Source organism: Nannobrachium achirus (genome assembly GCF_963921795.1).
Source record: "Nannobrachium achirus genome assembly, chromosome: 3".
Classification (NCBI taxonomy): domain Eukaryota; kingdom Metazoa; phylum Chordata; class Actinopteri; order Myctophiformes; family Myctophidae; genus Nannobrachium; species Nannobrachium achirus.
This window is the reverse complement of record NC_137812.1, coordinates 41,828,811-41,851,811: the sequence shown is the minus strand read 5'-3', so window position 1 is coordinate 41,851,811 and position 23,001 is coordinate 41,828,811. Positions and strand designations below refer to the sequence as shown.

Here is a 23,001-nt window from a genome sequence, read left to right as displayed (position 1 = left end):
TGGATGCACTTTATTTCATGACAAAAATAATGTATTTTACAGGGTAGGTGGGGTGCTGAGGGGTTCACCACCGCGGAGAATAGACTTTCAACAGCGCAAAACGACCTTTGGTTTGGTGAGTAGTGAAACGGTTTTGTTTATTTTCACTAGTATTGAGCGCTCGGCGGGGCCGACAATCTCGAGTCCATGCGTTTCCCGACGGGTCTGTCAGAGCTTCACCGGGAGCAATGCGGGAGGTGAAAGCGATGGACCAGAGCTACTGCTCGCCCAGCTGCAGTCCATGAAGCCTAATTATGCTCCGTCCTGCGACGGTGTCGCGCGCAGAGCCGCAGACCTCCAAGCTCAGAAGGGTTGCATTGGTGACGCGATGTGAGTTTGTATATCAGCTACTCGGTTGACGTGGAACACCGTTGCGCAATGAAGTATATGTCTCGATAAGGGCGCACCCATGGGAGCACCTCACTAGCACACAAGAGGAGGTTGAATAACCAGTGCTCCCCAAAACAACAGGTTTGGGGATCTGTTGGGAATTGATTACATGATACAGTCAGCTGTGCATTCAGTCTCAATGTTTGTAAACAAATAATTGGTCTATACTATTAAAAAGTGACACATTTTCATGAGCATGGCATGCTGTTGACTGTTGTGCTGTGTGTGTGTGTGTGTGTGTGTGTGTGTGTGTGTGTGTGTGTGTGTGTGTGTGTGTGTGTGTGTGTGTGTGTGTGTGAATTGTTCGCCTGCATGATGGAGTAGACTAGTAGTCGGGGGATATCTTAAAAAGTCCTGGAATAAATTCCTTACCAAAACATTTCTTCACCAATGTATTTTTAAAGGTGTCTAGTAACAAATCCCACAAAGACTGAAATTCAGTTTCCCTACTCCCTAGGAGAATCCGTGACAGCTGCTGAAAGTTGGGGTCCCATAAACTTAACCTTATACAGGATAAAACACACCAAAATAAATATTCTTTAAGTAGTATGTGAGGGGTCAAACTAGGGGTTTTTCATGATTTTGAATCCATTGCAAGCATTTGTTTTGCACGAAAAACATTCCTTCATGGTGTGAAGGCGTCTCCCACAAAACTGTGAAAAGTGATGACACATCACTAAACCATCAATCTGGGAACCACATCATCAAAGAAAGGGCGACGCCCACTCGATTCTCTCCTCCTCCTTTTTTTTTTTTTTTTTTTTGCAAAACAAATGCTTGCAATGGATTCAGAATCATGAAAAACCCCTAGTTTGACCCCTCACATGCTACTTAAAGCATATTTATTTTGGTGTGTTTTATCCTGTATAGTTAAAGGGATATTCCACTTTTGGTCATTTTATTGTCTAATCAGGCTTTTATGAACACCCTGAACAGTTTTTAATTTGCTTGATTGAATATTTAGATATTTGATGTAAATGTTACCAGGCCCTCCAGGCTCAGGGCCTCTCCCCACACACACCCATTGTAACTTCAAACTTAATTTTAACCATGATAGATTCATTAAAAACACATATTATTTTTTCTGGTGACTCATATTACCCTCCTAATACGTGAGCAGACCGTGTTTTTTCAATAACTTTTTTCATTTATGTTTTATAAAATATTATTGTATTTAATTTTTTCCATTTTCCAAAAGAATTTTTAAAAATAAAAGAAAAACGTTATTGAAAAAACACGGTCTGCTCACGTATTAGGAGGGTAAAATGAGTCACCAGAAAAAATAATGGATGTTTTTAATGAATCTATCATGGTTAAAATAGAGTTTGAAGTTACAATGGGTGTGTATGTGGAGAGGCCCTGAGCCTGGAGGGCCAGATAACATTTACATGTCACGGATTCTCCTGGGGAAACTGAATTTCAGTCTTTGTGGGATGTGTTACTAGACACCTTTACAAACGCATTGGTGAAGAATTTTTTTGGTAAGGAATTTATTCCAGGATATGACACTATTTCTGAAGATATCCCCGACTATAGAGAGAGAGAGAGAGAGAGAGTGAGCCAAAGTGGACGGGTAGTGAAGACAATAAGCGGACAAAATTAAGGTCCTTTCCCACTGGGCACGATAACGATAAAAAAAATGTTCATAATTGATGTGAACACCGACAATCCGACATATCGTTATCGTTATCTTTATTGCGTCCGGTGGGTGGCCTTTAGATATAGGGTAAGAAGAGATACTTGGAGTAGAACTGCTGCTCCTACGCTTGGAAAGGAGCCAGCTAGGTGGTTCGAGCATCTATGGATGCCTCCAGAGCGCCTCCCTAGGAGGAGTGGGTCGATGCACGTCCCACTGAGAACAGACCCCGTGGCAGATCAAGGACGAGCCTGGGAACGCCTGGGGATCCCCCCGGATGAAGTGGATAAAGTTGCTCAGGAGAGGGAACACTGGAAATCTCAGTTGGAACTGTTACCCCTAGCCATAAATCATAACACCTGTAGAGGTCGCTAATATTCGGACGTTACGTCTCTACAGGAGTTATAAAGGGGAGTCAGAGGGCTCTTGATGGTTGAGCTCCAACGTCCATATTCGGCTCAAAACATGTACAAATCAATAAGGTGCTCACTGCATTGTCGAAACAGCTTTCTATCTACCGATGAGCCCACTCGTCGGCATGTGTTAGTCCATATGTTTCCAATAAATTAATGTTTACTCAACGTCACAGAGTCTCATCGGTTTCCTTGTTCTTGGGTAAAAATGGCCGAACATATCACGTGACGTTGTTCGCCGTCGCTATTCGCTCATACTCGGAAATGACGTTTTTGTATGCGGAAGTATTCCAACGTTCTGTAGTTCTGAAGGCGGAAGCATTCCGACGAGGAAACGCAAGTCTCGGAGAAGTTTGAGTAAACATTAATTTATTGGAAACATATGGACTAACACATGCCGACGAGTGGGCTCATCGGTAGATAGAAAGCTGTTTCGACGATGCGGTGAGCACCTTATTGATTTGTACATGTTTTGAGACGAATATGGACGTTGGAGCTCAACCATCAAGAGCCCTCTGACTCCCCTTTATAACTCCTGTAGAGACGTAACGTCCAAATATTAGCGACCTCTACAGGTGTTATGATTTATGGCTATGTTACCCCCACGACCCGATTCCAGATAAGCGGTTGAAGATGGATGGTTGGATGGACTTGAGTCTTTGCCTCAGGTTTCATTACTGAGGCTCCTCTCTAGAACAGGTATATTATATTAAAATCCTGGGATTGTTCATTCTGAAACCATTCAACTAATTAAGTTGCTTCTCAAGGTAACAATTAATGTGTACCGAATCAAATTGATGTTTGCCAAAGTGATGGGGGTGGATTACTTTTGCAAACAGCATAATTCCATCTTTCATTTCAGGTAGTCTTTTGTCCTTTACTGAATTACATTTTTTTTTGTCCGTTTATAAGGCTCTCTAATTAATCATGAATTCACTTGGAGTTTCATAAGTTATTGAATCACAAGTTTGTTTAGGAGAGTATGTGGTCACAGAGTATAGGCTATAGGCTTCTGAGAAAGTGCCACCTTCAACCATAAACCTATGCCGTGCAAATAACACCTCCTCTCCCCATCTCTGCAGGTCTCTGTACAAACAAACTGAAAAGAACAGAGAGAATGTTCTGTTTTCTATGTCAGCTAAACATTATGCACTGCAGTATATGTGTGTGTAAATTGTAAGATGTTATATCTCCAGCTGTTACTTATAATCTGGTGAACAAATGTGTTTTACTGGGTGGAATACAAGAAACAGATGCAAAACGTGCAGGTCTTAATGAGAATGTTCAGCAGTACATGTCTATTGAAATATCACTTATGGCATTTTTGGTTATTTGAAATCAAAATACTCTCCAGGACCGTGACTGACTGTATAGTGTTTTTAGAACAGATGGCCTCAGTTTAAAGTTGATAATGGTGATATCCTGCCATGTGAAACTAGAAAGGATATAGGGGCAAAAACTGTGCTATAGAATATAAATTAATGTAGTCAATAATTGATATTATTACTACAAACATGACTGATGTAGTGCTCAATAAAGGCTCAATTCACATCACAACTTTAAGACTCCTTAAATGGCCTAATCCCTATTGAATCATCTGATTTTTACAAGTCTTGGGCCATTGATGTATTACATATCAGAGTCAGCGAAAACATAATCCCTATAATGAAATTAACTTTCCGATTGTACAGTATGTGGTATTTGCATAGGATTGTGGAGTTATACTGTGTTGCTTGCTGCACATTAACACACTCACTGCAGGCTCTGCTAGAGGAGTAGTGGTCCAAAACATTTTAACTCAAGACCCAAAAGAGAAATGATATGTCTCCCTGGGAAGCAAACTTACAAAAATACATTATGAATTAACCACTTGTTATTTTTTAATTTTTGTACTTATTGGGGATGAGCCAGAATGAACCTCTGTTTCCAGATGGGAGAACTATGATAGAATATAATCTTTGACACAATATCTTAGATAAATCATCTGAGGTTAATTTAGCAAAAAACATAAGAGAAAGAATATATAACAACTGGATATAAATAACCATCCCATATGTCTTTGTTAGCTAAAACAATAATGTTGAGATGGGTTGTGCATTAAGTAATCATCTGTCACACCTGAGAACTATTGTACTTTTTCATCTTGTCAGAACCTTATGTTTTATATACTTTAAATCCTGTCTGAACTGACTGCCTTATCCCCCTCCAGGTCACTTTGATCATGACTTTAGCCAGTTATTTTTATTGTCTAATGAAGTTTTATGAGGCCATGAATAACTAAAGAAAATGCATCAATGATGAATATATCTAAGACATCCTTGGTGTTTGTGCTGTCTGGTTTGATACAGAGATGAACTGTTTTGACGTCATGCTTGACAGTAAGAGAATTATATGACTTATATGAGGAAAATGTATTTTTATGTTCACTCCAAACAAGGTAAATTTAAAAAAGGGAGAACAAAGATTTCAGAAGTGAAATATACTTTTGGGGTATTTCTTGAAATATACACCATTAAACCCACTGAAGGAGAAACACTCCCTACAAAGATTGTAGGGAGGTAGAGGACTGCATCATATCCTACGATCCAACAAATAGTTTTAGTTGTGAGACAGAACAGCTGTGTCAATCAATAAATTATTCAGCTTTCTCAGGTTGCAATCGACCTATGTTGGGCTCATCATGTGTGGAGCTCAAATCATATCACGGAATGTGTGTCTGTGTGTGTGTGTGTGTGTGTGTGTGTGTGTGTGTGTGTGTGTGTGTGTGTGTGTGTGTGTGTGTGTGTGTGTGTGTGTGTGTGTGCGCGCGCGTGCGTGCGTGGGTGCGTTCAAACTGGCATGTGTATCACAGACACCTGAGAGTGTCGCTGGTTGGACCATCAATGGAAAATCCATGAATATCTGTATTCAGACCTGGTTGGTTGTTTAAGTTGGACACATGTGGCCAAAATGTGTCCATATTTTCCCAAATATGGAGATGACTAACGTCTGACATCATACATGTAGATGTCTGACGTCATAGACCACATGAGACTGACACAATATGTCCATATATGGGATATGGGCTTAACAATGATAACATCAGAGATCTCCATAATGGGCATAAAAGGGACAAGGACGTGTATTGATGACATCGGGGGACGGGGATCTGATGTCATTAAGACATCAGATCATGCCATCAGCGTGACGCTTCATTAATATGATGGATGGACGGACGGACGGACGGACGGACGGACGGACGGATAGACAGACAGACAGACAGACAGACAGACATGATCTGCAAGTTTTCATACTAAACATGCGACCTACGGCCTAACTCTCCTGTAATCAATATGTCATAGTACTGACATCATAGAATATGATAATAGGTACTGCACTAATTACTATGACAACTCGTATTTCATAATCAAATCAAACGGGCATCATTCCCAACAGGGATCGTACTAATATGATATGATACAAATACAGTATGTGTCGATAATTATATAAACAGATGCAACATGTCTTTCGTCGAAAAAGAAAACAGAAGACAGAACTGCAGACGGCTACTGAGAAATAAATATATGAAAATATTGCAGTTTAGGAAAAGGTTTGTTTGTTAGTAGACAGCACACTGTGTGCTGAACGTGCATAATCCTTGGACAAAGTCAGTTCAAAATGGGTAACAAGGATAATTTACAATGTTTAATTCAGTTCTGGCCAAAAGTATTTCAGTCCTCATCACTGCTTGTGGATATACGATTTGTACATTCAATAGGACATTAGTGTTTTTTATATTCATAGACAATGATGAAGGCCAGAGGGAAGAAAGAGCTTTGTCTAAAACTGAACTAAACATTGTAAAATATCCTGTCTTGTGCAAACTCATGCTTTTGGATGGGAAACTGTATCAATCCCATCCATTGTTGACTTCATCAGTATAGAGTCAAACTTAAATAGCTATGCTGCTGTAGCCATGATGGATGTGGAGAAATGTATAAAGTACCTATTGTTGTGTCCTGGGCGTGGATGAGGAAGACTGCCCAGCATGCCATGGGGCACATACTTGGTATATTGTGGTGGGGGCTCGACTCAGCTGGCAGTGGCAGGTGAGCTAGTCGTGTCACAAAAGAAGTCAAGAGGGAAGAGGAGTCAGTTGGTTCCTATTGATGTGGAAAACTAGGACTTGTGGCAGGCTACTGCATACTGTAGCACCAATTCCTCGAGTACACAGACACTGCCAATTGCCCTCATAGGCCAGGCCATCACACTGCAAACTGAAAGACATCAAGTCCCAGGCCCTTATCGACAAGGGAGCTTCCCTGATCTGCCAAGGATCCACAATGATACAGATTTGGACTGTGACAGGAGAGCATGATAGATAGATGCAGATAGATGCGAGGTCAGAAGGACTGCTCCAAATAAAAGTGGCCATGAAAGACTAAATGGTCTGCAGAAGCAGCATTAGATAAGTGTAATGCCCGGAATTAGAACCAGGGTCTCCCGCATGGAAAGCCGACATCGTAACCACTAGCCTAAAGGGTAATTCCCCCTTGGACAGGGGGTATATTCAGCTTTTGGTCATCAAGCAGAGGCTCTGAGGACCTTCCCCCACTGGTAAACCTGATCTGGGTCACGGCACCATAGTAACACCCGAGATTTGAACCAAGGTAATTATTAATAATTATTATACTGCCAAGCTAGAAACAATACATGCCGCTGTTTAGAGGCCTTGATGAAATTATACAACGTGTGCACATCGAAAAACAAGTGATTAGAAAACAACCTTTGATATGTTTTCTTTTATATTCTTGAACTGATTAACTGACAAAGGACGCAAGCGTTCAGAAAGTTCACAAACTGGTCCTCTTTCTTGACTCCAATGTCACCGAACTTCTGGATGCCTTCTATCATAGCCTTGATAGCTTTAATAATGGATTGCATTTTTATAGCGCTTTTCTAAGCAAGTTGCGAACTCAAAGCGCTTTACAATGGTCCATTCATTCATACATTGGGAAGTGAAGCTTTGTGATAAGCCAACATCTTAACCATTAGAATAAAGGGGAATTCTCCCTTGGCCGGGGAAGATATTAGGTTTTTCTAAATAGTAAAAAAAGATAAAGAAGTTTAGGGATAAGAGGTAAGGCATGAATGAAAATAGGGCCTTGGTGCCTCACTGCTCCAGCCTAATAGGCACTCCAGGTTCCTGCAACAACTTCGGGCGGGTTCTACTGGCCTGAACATGAGACTGCATGATTACTATAATACAGGTGTTCCCACTGCACCAACCATGGTCCTATACCCGCGACATGTACATACCCCGATGAGTGGGCGTTCGACTCATTGGAGATTCTCTATAGAGAACCAGGTGGAGATGGAGAGGTCTGTAGCAGAGTGGGCTCTGCCTGAAGATACTAAGCCTGAAGCAATTAGTAGGGCTATCTCCCCCGGCCAATGGGGGATTCGGTCAGACTTATGGTTAAGATGTTTGGCTTGAGTGTCCCTTCTCCCACAGGAGACCCGGGTTCGAATCTCTGGTATTTCACCGGGGCATTAGAGCCTCCGTACCTGGGGTAAAACAGGGAGGTGTCTGCCTCAGCATTTTAGGACATCTGGATATTCTATTGGCTGAGTGGTTCCTGGGTACAGTATAACCCCTCAGGTGGGGCTGTGTATCGTCCCGATCTGTTAGTGAGGGAGACTTCCCAGCAAGCCTCTGGACGCATTACCATGTATTGAAGTTGATATTTTCTATAGGAATTAATTGTGTTGTGTTGCTCTCTCTGTTATATTGTTTAATGCCTCTGGTTTAGTGCTTGGTGTTAGTTTGGTGCGGTGCTTGGTGTTAATAAAAGCATATTCCCATAAAAGGTAATTGTCATGACTACGTACTCCTTTGCATCAGCAACACAAGTCATTATTTTATTTAAAAAAGTTAAAACATTCTAATGAAATGAAATGAAACAAATCATTGTTATTTTTAGGTTACATGAAACACAAAATGAAAAGACCCTGTATATTATTCCCTATTATCGCAACATCCTTCACTGACTAGGCCTATATAGCATATAGTGTGTGCCAGCGGCTACGTCATTGTAGTCCTTAGCGGCCATTTCTTGGGTCAAAACACAGGTGTTTCAATTGTTTGATTGCATAGAACTAATGCTATAGTCTAATCAGAACACCTGTGTAAGGCTGTGTTTACCCAAGAAATGGCCGCTCTTAGAACTACATTTGGCACACCCTATAGGCTATAGCCCAGCTTCATTGAAGATTGTAAAAAACACCTTTGAATAGGAATAATATACAGTATATATATATATATATATATATATATATATATATATATATATATATATATATATATATATATATATACACCACTGTATTATATGGAAAAATAATCATTTGAACTGTCCCACATAATATGTGTCTCTAAACGGCCCATTGCACGCGATGGATGAGCCCTGAAACCAATTCACTGTGCGCAGCTGATAGGTTGTTGGGATGCCAAGCTGATAGGTTGTTAGGATGCCAACCTACTTGCGCACGGATTGGCCCACTGGTGCTTTTCGTTAGTTTCTCATTGACGGCAGTTCACTCTCATCGTCTGACCGTGTAATTTTAAATGAATATTTTATGTGCGTCTTTTCCCCTCCAGAATGTGTTGGCAGATCATTTGACACTATGCAGAGAGACTCCAGAGAGGACGGACGGCAATCACGGCACGCAGGAGGATGAGCGCGTGGACTGAGGTTTTTGGAGAATGGAGGAATTTCTACGAGAGACAGCAGGATATCTGATATGAGAATGAGGTAGAATAGCCTCGGCATCGGATAGAATAGTAAGATGTTTTGCGCAAAACTGAAAGAACTGCAAATATCCGGAGAATGTCCCTTCTCCAACGTAGCCAAAAATGAGCTGGGGGACTTTGAGGATTGCTCAGTTGACGCCGCAGATGCGTTGCCTATTTCTAAGGATGTGCATGGAAAAATATCTGAGGATCCCCCTCGACGGAAAATAAGCAGATCGAAAGTTAATCTTCACACACTTGGAGACAGCATCCGCAAATTGGCATGTCCTGAGGTGAGGTTTTAAAGGTTAAATAATTCAACCAATTTAAATAAATTACATTTAGCAAAGATGATGAAAACAAATTAGGTTATGTTTCGTCTTGACTTAACTACACAGCATGTTGGCTCACTTGAAATGAAATAGAATGTAGAATGCTGTCTTAAGTTTTTTAAAGGATCAATGTAGACCTAATGGTAGCATATGGGGCTAACCTAATGGTTGATTTAGACTTATTTGGCACATGATGATCTTTAACTTCTAGTACACTTTGTTATACAGTTTCAAAGACTACATACTGCCCTTCACCGAATGATGAGGATAACATCACATAGAGTGGATAATGAAGGGTAAGAAGATATAGGTCTACTGTAGAAAAAAGTTAAATGTATGATACATAGGCGCCCACTTATATAATTTAGGTTATGAATAGGCCTACATGAGATTAAGCCATAAACAGTTCTGCTGAACAATGCTTGTCACAAGATTGCTGACAATGCTGTCAAGAGGATGTATTTGTTTGATATTGATATTGATAGTTACCAACATTTCTACCAACACTTGATTTCTAAAGATTGATTCCACTTGACACTGAAAATTACTTTCCCACACCTAAAGACAATAGGAACTTATACTGTCACTGTATGTCAATATATGGCAAGTATACACATTATAGGTTCACATATAGAGGCTTAGCTATGTTGCATAATGAAAGTCATCATTGCCTTTCAGTGAGTTAGCATTAAACTTGTGTTAATGGGATGTTTGTTGTCTTTACAGTCCAGCAATGTGCTGTACAGACTATCAGTGTTGCAGTGATAGTCCAGCTCATATAAATGACGTAATGCAGACACACGCAAGGAAAACAGGTAATGCCAGGTTTTTCTAGTGGTTGATTAATTCACACACACGCATGCACGCACGCACACACACACACACACACACACACACACACACACACACACACACACACACACACACACACACACACACACACACACACACACACACACAATTGTATTTATTTATTTCTTAAGGTAATTGTTGGTCACAAGGCTCTTCTTTCTTGTAACCACCAGGTATCAAAATGGATGCATTAAAAATAAGCCTTGGTGAGGAACTCTTCAAGATGTGTTATGAGGAGGATGAACATGTGTTGAGGGTCGTGGGGGGAGCTCTTCACAACTTCCTCAACAGCTTCAATGTCCTGTTGAAACTGAGCAGCGCGCTGCCAAACCCGGACGGAGCGGATCCTGTAAACGAACCTTCGGTGCTGTGCTTAGACAAGGATCCGGGTCTGCTTACTGTCTACTACTTCAATCCCAGCCCGACCACAGAGCTCTTCTTCCCCGGAGTCATCAAAGCGGCTGCCTCTCTGCTGTATCACACAACCGTGGAGGTTTTGATGGACCACACTGTGGCCAAAGACAGCATCCTGCAGTCCAGCCCACAGCCCAGTCTTCTCTACACAGTGGCAGTGGAGGACAGCAAGAGTCTGAGTCCCAGTCCGCTTCGTGCCATCTCAGCTGAGACCCTTCCCGCCTCTCTCTTCTCCACCGTCTTTCCTTTCCACTTGTTCCTGGACCAAGACTTGTTCTTGGTGCAGATAGGAGATGGGCTCAGGAAGAGGCTAAGCAGGAAGGACGGAATGAGGCGGCCCTCCGTATTCCAAGAACACTTCTCCATTGTCTCTCCTCAGATCAAGTGCACCTTTCAAGGCATTTTGACCATGTTAAACACCCAGTTTATCATTCGGATCAAACCCAACCCAGATAACACAGGGAAGGTAGGTTCCTCTAAGACGTGACATTAAACATCAGTGACAAGAGGTCAAGAACAGAAATAGTACATAGAATGCTTTCAAAATATCATCATTCTGTGAAGATAAGGTTGCTTATTAGTTTTGGGCTAAGATTAGAGACATACTTGGGGAAGAGATCAACAGTATACCCCCTGAGGAGTTCAGTGGAAAATGTCAAACCATTTCATCTATGAAAGATGTTATGATTCTCATGCTGTTTATTCATGGTGGGTACAGGAAAAAAGTGAAATTTGTATGGATTGAATAATGTATATTAAAATGAATTTAGACTTGTTGTCATGAATAAGAATTTATGGCTCTATTCTGGTGGCACTAGTGTGTACTTTAGCCACTAGCCAGCTGGGAAAAAGAGAAAATAATGAACATCAAATAAGAGGAGGCTATTATTATCTATAAGCATCAAAGAATGAAATGTCAGTGGCACTTAGTGCCCCCATTCTTACATGTGGGACAGTCTTTCCTAAGGGAGTAATTTGACATAAATTATTCAGTGGCAATAGGATTATAAAGCTAAGGATATCTAGGTATTTTCAAACTCAAATATCCCAATTCCCATGTTCTTATTTTTTTTTTCTAATTCTATTCAAATGTATAATAATAATTTCCATTCAAAATACTGCTGTGTAAGACTTAGAGACTTAGTTACAGTTAGTTTTATCAGCATTCCCTTTTTCCTTTCAGCTCATGGACCTGAAAGGTCAGATGATCTACGTTTCGGAGTCCAACTCCATACTGTTCTTGGGCTCGCCTTGTGTGGACAAGCTGGAGGAACTTACAGGCACTGGCCTGTACCTGTCAGACATCCCTATTCACAATGCACTCCGTGACGTGGTTCTCGTCGGTGAGCAAGCCAAGGCCCAAGATGGTTTGAAGAAGCGCCTTGGGAAGGCCAAAGCTGCCTTAGAGCAGACGCACCTAGCACTGGAGGAAGAGAAGAAGAAGACGGAGGACCTCCTCTTTACCATCTTCCCTGCCCCTGTGGCACAACAGCTCTGGCAGGGCCACTCAGTGCAGGCCAAGAAGTTTGACCACGTTACCATGCTGTTCTCGGACCTGGTGGGCTTCACAGCCGTGTGCTCACGATGTAACCCAATGCAGGTGGTCACCATGCTGAGTGAGCTGTACACCAGGTTTGACCACCACTGTGGGGAGCTTGATGTTTATAAGGTAAGCTAATAACAGCTTCAAGGGTCATATTTTAGCTGTCGGTACTGAATGTCTACATTGATTTATTTCAAGTGCTCCATCAAACAGTAAGAGAAGAAGAGAGTCAGTTTAATGATGATGTGATTTTGGCATCAGGACTCCAGACAGGGCTTTGTAATGGCTCATTTAACACCAGTTTTGTCAGATGACTCAAGAAGAATTTTCCACTTTAAAAGATATACTGTAAAGATAAAGGTTCATTTTCTTTCATTTTTATTTTTTATGAGAGATTGATTGCATTTATGAGCACATACTGTGAATGTTAATTTAACACTGTGAGGGTAGAATGGAACCATAAGTGTACATTTAGATTACCACTTCAGATTTTACAGTGTAGCACTTTCAATTTTATACAGCAACTTGAATGTTTGTGGATATTTTAAACCTTTCTAATACATTTTTGATTTATTTTCATGCCACGGTAAATCTGTAGTTCATTAAAGGGCAACCACACTAAAAAATAACACCCGTGTGAAGTGAGTGGTTCTGATGATGATGATAGATCCACATGAGGGACAGACTTCATCAGTATTTGATACAAAGAAAAACACTTGGAAAAACTACGTATTGGAGTGGTTTGCACCGCTCAAAAACACATGGACATGTACACAAAGTCACGTATTGGAGCGGTTAGCACCGCTCAAAAAAGGAGGGGGGGGGGGGGGGGGGGGATATATAAGGCTCCAAAACATGGATGCATTTTCCTTAAAAAACAAACATGTGAATCTCTGAAACTCTTGCGGCCAGTCGTCAGTCATTCATGACGTATCTGTAACGTTTGGCTAAATATTTGGGCAAGGTTGCAAGCCCGACCTGACCACTAATATTATAATCAAATTAAAGTTAATAATTTATGTCATAAAATTCTCAGACAGATTCCAAACTTAGCACAGTCCCCTAACTTATCTTGCTTTACATGATTTTAGGACAGACTGTGCCTTGTACCTCAACCAACTACTGCACTCTGCCAACAGGCTGCTAATCTACAGGGAGGTTGGCTAATGTAATCACTATGTCACAGAAGCATAACAGAGAGAGCAGCAATGTTTGACAAATATCTCGTAAAACTCTAGGAAGTCTGAGGCTCCATCGAGAACCCTGTTTCTACTCCAGACACTGCAAAATCCTGAGTGTCTATTTAACTGTCAGATTGTACACTCTTTACACTCTCAGGGTTAAATAGACATTCCGAATTTTGAAGTGTACGTGTCTAAAAATAGTTTCACTTTGTCTATGCCACACAACTGTTGAGTGCTCTCTTGTTCACATTTACACACAAGGGGGAAAAGAAAGCAACCTAAAAAGCATAAATTATATTTTTTTCTCTATGTGCACCATGGGTTGAGCATCCTACAGCTTGAAAGATGTTTTGGTCATTATTCCTTTGTCGTTCCTTGCCACTTATAAATAATACTACAGTAGCTGATGTTATATAAGTCTTTCCAAAAGAATTACAAAACACACACCACTCTAAATGTGGCCATAAAGTTCACAAGGAGTTTACATCTTATTGCAGAACAGCTTCTGACTATAATTACGCAACTGGGCTAAACTATCTACTATGTACCAGGTGCTGCTGCCAGAGGAAGGGAATTTGAATGTTGTGAGTGAAAGCATTCTTGCAGAGTTGACAAAACCCGGCTGCAGAGTTGGCGATGCACAAATAATTTTGCTGATTCTTTAGGTGGAGACGATTGGTGATGCTTACTGTGTAGCTGGTGGCTTGCACAAGGAAAGTGATACTCATGCTGTCCAAATTGCATACATGGCATTAAGGATGATGGAACTTTCAAATGAGGTCAGGACGCCAACTGGAGAGGCAATAGAGGTGACTATCAAGCATTACTTATCCCAGTTAACACTTCATCTTTCAACCTTACAGTATGTCCATGCTCACTACTAGGGCTGCACAATTAATTGCTTTTAAACCAAAATCGCGATTTGGAACCACGCAATTAGCAAATCGCAAAGTAGCCTAATAATCGCAAAAGTGATTTCTGTGTGATGGTGGCTCGCCTCCTCCGTCCCCTGCACACATGTGAAACTTGTGTGTCTTAGGGTGCTTTTATTTGCCTTGATGAAAGCAAGGCAGCGACAAACAGTACTTTCTTCCTTGACAATAATGAGAGGCAGACAATACCATTACTGAGATCTTTCTGAATATAAAAGCATGTTATATTGCTAATAAGCAAAATAAAAGGGAATCTTTTGAAAATATAACTGAACTGAATCAAACCATTTGCATGATTTCCAATCTGCCTAGTTATTAATAATCAATTTATTTTTAAATGTATTACACAATAAATATTCAACGGAAGCTTCGGAAGCTTGACTTAGGGTAGTGAAGTGATTTTATTTGGTTAAAATAATTGATTATATCAACCTTTTAACAAAAAAAAACGTTTTGTTTTAAACAAAAAACTATCACTTGTCCTACCTTAAAATAAATATATAAATATCGCGAATAAAATCGCAATCGCAATATTAGTCCGAAAATCTCTAAAAAAACAATCTCTAAAAACAATTAGATATTTTCCCAAAATCGTGCAGCCCTACTCACTACAATCGGACGGTACCATTTCTGTCTACTTGCTCCGTGTCTCAAAAGTTGTCAGCTTGGAAATGTACCTGCCAATGACATTGCTTTGGATAAAATAAAATAAAAATATTATTTATTATTTATATTTATAATGAACATAATGAATGTGGTAGGAGAAGACCACTGTTGGTGTGAATTCAGCATAAAGCCTGATGAAGGCTGAAATGTCTTGGATTACTAGTAATACTAGGCTACATTTGTGAGTGCGGACTAGGGCTGTAGTACTCAAGACCGGTCTCGGTCCTGAGTCTCGGGACCACATTTTGAATGTCTTGACTTGATTTATTTCAAGTTGAGTACTGTACTGTAGCTTTAAAATATGTACTGTCAATATATTCCTTGGATCATGACGCAGCTCACCATATAGGCCCCAGCCATTTGTGCCATTTTGTGTCGAAGTGTCCTTGAGCAAGACACTGGCTGTATTTTGATTGTCTTAAGTACCAGCTCTTATGCCTTAACTTAAAGGCCTGTTCATACTGTCTCCGACCAACAAACCTTTCGTCGGAGAGTTCGGACTTTCCGACGTGCAGCTTTCCGAACTCTAATTCGGGGTAATGCTTTTCAGAAAATGCGAGTGACATCATTTTGTAGTTGAACCGGACCTTTCTGATGAGAAGTTCTGTGGTCGGAGACAGTACGGACTTTAAGTTAAGGCATAAGAGCTGGTACTTAAGACATTCAAAATAGAGCCCATCACTAACTGCTCGCTATGAGCAGGTTGGTGCCTTGCATGGTTGACTCTACTGTCTCTGTGTGAATGGGTGAATGTAATGCTCATTGTTAAGTGCATTGGATAATGGCGTTATACTGTAGAAATTCTTAAAGGGATATTTCACTTTCAAAAACATTTTGGGTCATTTTATCATCTATTCCTTGTCTAAGTTCCTTGATTCAGTATTTAGATATTTGATATTAATTTTAGCAGACACGCCCCCTTCCTATTTAAACTCTATTTTAACCAGGATAAATTCATCGAAAACAAATGTCCTTGCTTCTGGCGACTCATATTGCCCTCCTAATACGTGATCGGGCTGTGTTTTTTCAATTACTTTAGTATATATATATATATATATATATATATATATATATATATATACCGGTGTATATATATATATATATATATATATATATATATATATATATATATATATATATATATATATACATATATTTTATTTTTTAAATTTTTTCCTCCAAAACTTTATGTAAAGAATCAAGTATGAGTATTTGAAAGTGAAATACCCCTTTAATATGGACTAAGCTATCCACAGCACGACTCTGAAACAGAGCAAGTAGACGGAAATGGTATCTTATAGCCCGTGAAGATGTTCCTTGAATTAGATTACCTCAAATGCATTAGCCTGCTTATTTATGAAAATACCTTTATGCAATAATAACATCATATCAACTCAATCATAACATGATATAACCATTAAATAACAGATAACGGCAACAACAACTTTCTGTTATCAGTTTGGAGAAGTCAACAACTTCTCAAAAACCTAATTTCCTAGCAATCAAAAGCATTAAAAAGAAACATTCTCCAGTACTCTCAAGACAGAACAATTTACAAAATGTATTCATGATAAACTGTTTCATTTGCAGATGCGAATAGGCCTCCATACTGGTTCAGTACTTGCTGGTGTGGTTGGTGTTATGATGCCACGCTACTGCCTTTTTGGTAACAATGTCACATTGGCAAACAAGTTTGAGTCTTGTAGCCAACCTCGAAAAATCAACATCAGCCCTACGACCCACAGGTGAGCTAAAAGTGATTATCTGTCCAATACAGTCCACATCCTTTCTTGCCATTGTCAAGTCATTGCACTTATAGAAATGACTCACTTACAGTAAAAGTGTAAAATAAATGAACCCATTGGAACCTTTTGGGTAAATAGGCAATCTATAATTGATTAGGTTACTACTATACTGTATGTATGTGGGTGCGGCATGCCGGCATTGCCTCAGGAGGTAGAGCGGGCATCCCTGGCTCTTCATGTCAAAGTGTCCTTGAGCAAGATACTGAACACTTACTGTACATGTACTGCTGCTTATGTGTGTGAATGGGTAAATGTAATGCACAATGTAAAGTGCTTTGAATAAAAATGGCATAGAAATGCTGACCATTTACTCTGCCTTTTTTTTTTGGTTTTGTTTCCCAGACTGCTAAAAGATCGCCCAGATGAGTTTGTCTTCATTCCCAGGACAAAGGAGGATCTTCCGCCCAATTTCCCAGCAGATATCCCTGGTGTGTCTTACTTTTTGGAGGCTTTTGATAAACATTCCTGCAAAGCGCAGATATGATGGAAGCTTGCTACAGTACCACAAACGAATATGCCTGAGCAAACATACATTTGTGCAGTGGTGACAGCCACTGTATATTTTGGTTGGGACTGTGTCAAGAGATACTAGTCTATCCAAGTCAGACAGCTGCTTACATTGAGGGAGATGTGAGTTTGTTGTCAAATATTTGAGGCTAGTCCCTGACCCTGTACAATTCAGCCATCTGTACAATTTGTGTGGAGAAAATCGTCTTTCAAATGTACTCCTGTCGATTGTGTCCTAACTCAAAATGGGTGACACATGGAAATTATTTTAAGCTTTGCTACAACGTCTCTGCATTGTTATGGTCTTGTGCATATCAGTGAGACATTTTCTTTTAATAGTTTAGATTAATGAATCGTGCATATAAAGCAATCATTTGCTCAATTATGTCGTGGTCATTTTTGGTTTTATAATCTCTGTAACAAAACTTGAATTGGGTTTTATGAAGATGGTGTCATAGTGTTTGTTGTTAAAACAGTATAATGTTCATATTTACCAGTTATTATTATGTTCTATATGTTTTACAGTAGCACTGACGTAAAATGTTTACCTTTCCTCTATAGATCCTGCAATAGCACTGCTTTATTCATTCCCAAAGGGAAATGCAAATTTTCTTTTCCATTATCCAATTTGCTACATCATGCCAGATGATGCCACTGAATGAGCACAATAACCACGAATATTGTCATATTTATTTGGGGTGGATTTTTCTTTCAAGGCTATTTAAATGTGTGCACTGAAATATGATACATTGTGGTTTTATTTTGAATTACATGTACCGTAACTGATATACATTAAAAAAAAGAACATAAAAAAAAACACATATTCTTAATATAGATTATATATTTTTTATAGTTTTTCACAGAATACATATTTACCAATTTCATTGCACTAATTTATCATACAATAGGAATAGATCACAACCACAGACTATAATGAACGTTCGGCTATAGATATTAAATGTATTACTGTAATTGATGTATTTAGTATTACTGTAGTTGTAATGTAACCAAAGCACAATAAACACAACAACCAACTTGTGTCTCAGTAATAACTTTTTCAACAATCAGCCTACAATCGTAATATGCAAATAATAATAATTATAACTCCTGCACATTTGCACTCCAACCCAGTGTTTGACCAGAGGTACTAAAAAGGTCTTTAAAGTCCTTAAATTGTCACTTTAAATATGTGCAGAATACCCTCTATACACTTCAACTTTATGTTGGTGTGTCTACTGTTGAGTGAGAAAACAATGTTCACATTTAGCTTAACATCTGGGGACCCCCCAAAATAATTTGAGGACCCCCCTGGGGGTCCCGACCCACAGGTTGAGAACCACTAGACCGGGCTTGGACCTTGTTTCCCAGGCAGCCTCTATACTCAGCTACAGCCGGATGGATGGTTTTTATGCCAATGTTAAAAAAATAAATATTGTTGGTGGGAATAGGCTAAATAGACTTTCTATTACACTGTGAGCTTTATTTAGATGAGTGGGGCTTTATAGCTCATACAGGGCAGTGTGTGTGTGTGTGTGTGTGTGTGTGTGTGTGTGTGTGTGTGTGTGTGTGGGTGGGTGGGTGGGGGGGGGGGGGGGGGGGGGCTATAAATGATAGATAGTTAGGAACCAAAAGGACCCTACAGTAACTGTAACTCAGAGTATGGGTCCATTTGGTTCTATTTGTGTCTATGTTGTGTTCTATGTAAAAAAAACACTGAGGATTTTACAGTGTAGATTGGAGTCCCATGCAGAGATTAAACAAATCAATAAATAGGCCTACATAAATAAATAATCGTATCAAATAGGGGCCTGACTATCTCAGTGGTTCTCAACATGGGATCCAGGGACCCCCAGGGGTCATTGAAGGGCTTTCAGGGGGTCCCAGGCAAAATTCGTTTTTCAAACATCACAATCAGTTTAACCACAAAAGTAGCCAATCTACAGGCTGACAAATGGTCAGATGGCACACAATTGTCACTCAAAATATTAACATATACATTTTTTATATTTTGATCCCTGGCACAAAATCTTTTCAAATTTGGGTCGGCGGCCTATTAGGCCTACATTCCAGTTTGGGGGTCCTTGACATGAAAATGTTTGAGAACCACAATACAACACATATCAAACTGGGGGTCCTGCACTTATATACTCTATGGTCCTGCAATGAAAAAGGTTGAGAATCACAGCCTACCCTGCTGCACAGCATCAGACTGGGGCAGCATCAGTTGGACAGCCCCGCCCCGGACAATTTTTCCTGTGTTTTCATTGGTCAGTATCGTCATGCGTATTACGCTCCCATTACGCTCCTCCATCTGCTATTGGACAGACTCGCTGTCATTCCCTGATTGAGGAAAAAGGTAACGGGCGCACACAGCAACCAGAACGCAGCATCAACAAGGCATGAAGCTTCTTTAATAATACAAACTTAACACCGACCGCTAATAATAATAATAATAATCAAGAAAAGGATTGCCGAAGAACAGCTTGCATAATGGTATGTTTCATATGGATTTTATATGACGTCAATGTCTTTACTTCCGACTATTTTGGTCTAGTGCTCCAGGCAATCTTTTTTTCTAGGAACTAATATGATTATTATTCAACCTTTTGTCATTATGACTGTAATCTATCATTTCAATTATTGTTATTATTATTTGTAGGCCTAACTGAAGAACTTCGACTCGAGATGTGTGTTACATTTTATTTTAATCAGTGGGTTGGTACTGGTAGCCTATGACAGTGAGTGGTGTAACGTACAGTAGGAGGTTATGTATTTACTAATACTGTACTTGAGTACAATTTTGACTTTTTGAGGCATTTGTAGCTTACTTTACTTGAGTATTTCCGATTTCCATTTACTTCTACTCCTCCACATCTCGGATCCAAATATTCTACTTTTACTCCACTAGGCCTATTTGAAAACTTTAGTTACAAGGCCTAGGCTACTACTTACTTTGTAGATTTAGATTTGTATTATGCATTAGCCACTTAAGCACTATATTATGTTTTGGCCATCTGAAAAATAGCCGATCTACAAGCTCACAATGCATCACATCGTGACACATTGTGGGCTTAGATTTTTTATACATTGTATATAATATACATTATATAACTTGAAAACAGGACATTCTGCATAATGATGAGTAGCCTACTTATACTGTTGGGACTTTAAGTACATTTTGATACCAATACTTTTGTACTATTACTCAAGTACATTTTGAATTCCAGACTTTTACTTGTATCAGAGTATATCTACATTGCAGTATTGATACTTTGCTGAGTACTTTTTCCACAACTGGCCTATGATGTCCTAGTGCACGCACATTCCAAGCAGTTTCCCACTGCAGTAGATAATAACTGTGTTGTTGTTGTTTTCAGTATGGTTTTGTGAATCACGCCTTGGAGCTCCTGGTTTTAAGAAATTATGGACCAGAAGTATGGGAAGACATCAAGTGAGTTTCAGATTTCTTTTCCTTTTCTTTTTTTGAGCGGTGGTAGACCGCTCCATAGCATGGCCGTGTGTGTATCCGTGTATGTATCCGTGTATCCGTGTATGTATGTGTGTATGTAGCCTGAACTACCACTCAGTGACCAGAGAGGGTGCTCTTGAGTCTAGTCTGAGCATCAACTGCAATATTCTCTCTCTCTCTCTCTCTCACACACACACACACACACACACACACACGCACACACACACACACACACACACACACACACACACAACCACCGCTCAGTTCACACGGGTGTGATTTTTTTATAATGATTAAAAGTGACAAAACTAAGGATTGATTGATTGATTGATTGAAGAATTTATTAGAAGTTTGCAATAGAAAAAAGTACAGTTTCATGACCGTACAAATCACTGGTACACGGTCAACTAAAAGGAGATCCTAGAAAGCCGAAGCTTATTTCCACAGGAACCACACTTTAAGTATCTCATATAACATTGAAATACAGACGGATAGAACATAGTACTTTATCTAGAATAATATCAGTTTCAAAAGCATAACATCAAATACAAAGGCAGAAAAAAAGGGTGGGGGGAGCATGGGGGCTTAGTCTATTTACAAGTCACGGGTAGCAGCCGCCTGAAGGTGACTTTTCATACCAATTTTGAAGGAGGCTAGGGATTTTCTCTCCTTTAAGGCTTGTGGACAGGCGTTCCACATGTTGATGGTATAGCGGGAGAACGAGTTAGAGCCTTGTTTAGTGTTAAATCTACATTGATGATGATTAGTGGAGCTGCCTCTGGTGTTGTGATCGTGAACATCCTTGACCTTTAAGAAGTAGTTTGTCAGGTACATGGGTATCTTGGAGTAGTAGTGTATCTTGTACACCAGGCCCATTGCAAGATGCTGTACTCTGTCAGCAACTTTGAGCCACCCCACGCTTTCGTGGTGATGATCGGATGATCGTGGTGATGATCGGATGAAGCCAGAGACAACACATCTACAGTTTAGGTATATTTACAAAGAGTTAGTTATAGCCTACTCAGTGTTTTACTAAAGACTTAAGCTGATGAGATCTCTTGCAGGTTTATGCTGTGAATTAGTTTAGACCATGAATCCAAATAAGTAGGTTTATTATCTCAGTTTGTTACACAATACAGCAGCCCATCATACAATCTCTAAAAGTATCTAAAAGAAAGAAAGGGGGAAAAAAAAAACACAACTTGATAAATGCTTGATTTTCCTTACTTCAAACTTTGGCTGAACATTGCACCATGCATACATTCCTTGTCATTAAACTTTTCTAAGAACTTAAATATTTGTCTGGGTCGAGGCCAAGTTTATTTTTCAGCTGCTGCCTGGGCTGTCCTAGACTTGACCCAGGCTGAAAGAACAGCAGTGGCTGCCTTGTGTAAACGTTATGAATAGGTATAACCTCATACCCACCAAAAACATTGGTATTAAATCTTGATAATGTTATCATTGAAAAAGTAATTCTTAATGATTTCATATGCAATTCATCAGGCTTGATGTATTTTTAGAAAGTAACCCAGGTTACTTTGCTAAAGTTTCCAAATAAAGAACATTACAATTCAACACTGTTTTGACAAAAATATAATAAAGTCAGCTAGGGCTGGGCAATATCTATATCAAGATAACGTTTGCCTTGCCCTTGATTATGATTAATGAACGATTCATATATTTTTTTTAAAGTGAAAATAGCAGATCTACAAGGCCACAATCCTTTGCGATGTGACGCTTTATGAGCTTGTAGATCGTCTATTTTCACATTTTTGTTTAAAGGCAGCATTGTACAACAACATTTAATACAGGGCTAAGTGGTTAATCGACTAATCGATTTAGTGGATTATAAAATATCTATTTGACTTTTTTTGATTCATTGATATCTAAGAAAAAGAAAACCTGTAATTCTCCATTATACGGTTATAGCTCGGTTATTGGTTCTATATCGGTTGCTATATATCTTCGGTTGATTGCCCTGCCCTAAAGTCAGCGCACTGCTTGTCCCACTTTTCATTGTAAGCTCAGTTCAATGATTCACTCCCAT

At 39.6% G+C, this 23,001-nt stretch overlaps 1 protein-coding gene across 1 annotated transcript; it reads left to right on the top strand.

Annotated features, from left to right (window-relative positions):
• Positions 1-9,306: 9,306 nt before the first annotated feature.
• On the top strand, positions 9,307-17,462 carry gucy1a1 (guanylate cyclase 1 soluble subunit alpha 1; the record flags this gene model as incomplete). The annotated part of the gene is made up of 8 exons (XM_080722597.1): positions 9,307-9,543; positions 9,811-9,878; positions 10,309-10,322; positions 10,608-11,314; positions 12,032-12,517; positions 14,241-14,384; positions 16,764-16,918; positions 17,321-17,462. 8 exons carry the CDS (start codon positions 9,307-9,309, stop codon positions 17,460-17,462), a joined length of 1,953 nt encoding a protein of 650 aa, XP_080578723.1.
• Positions 17,463-23,001: the final 5,539 nt, after the last annotated feature.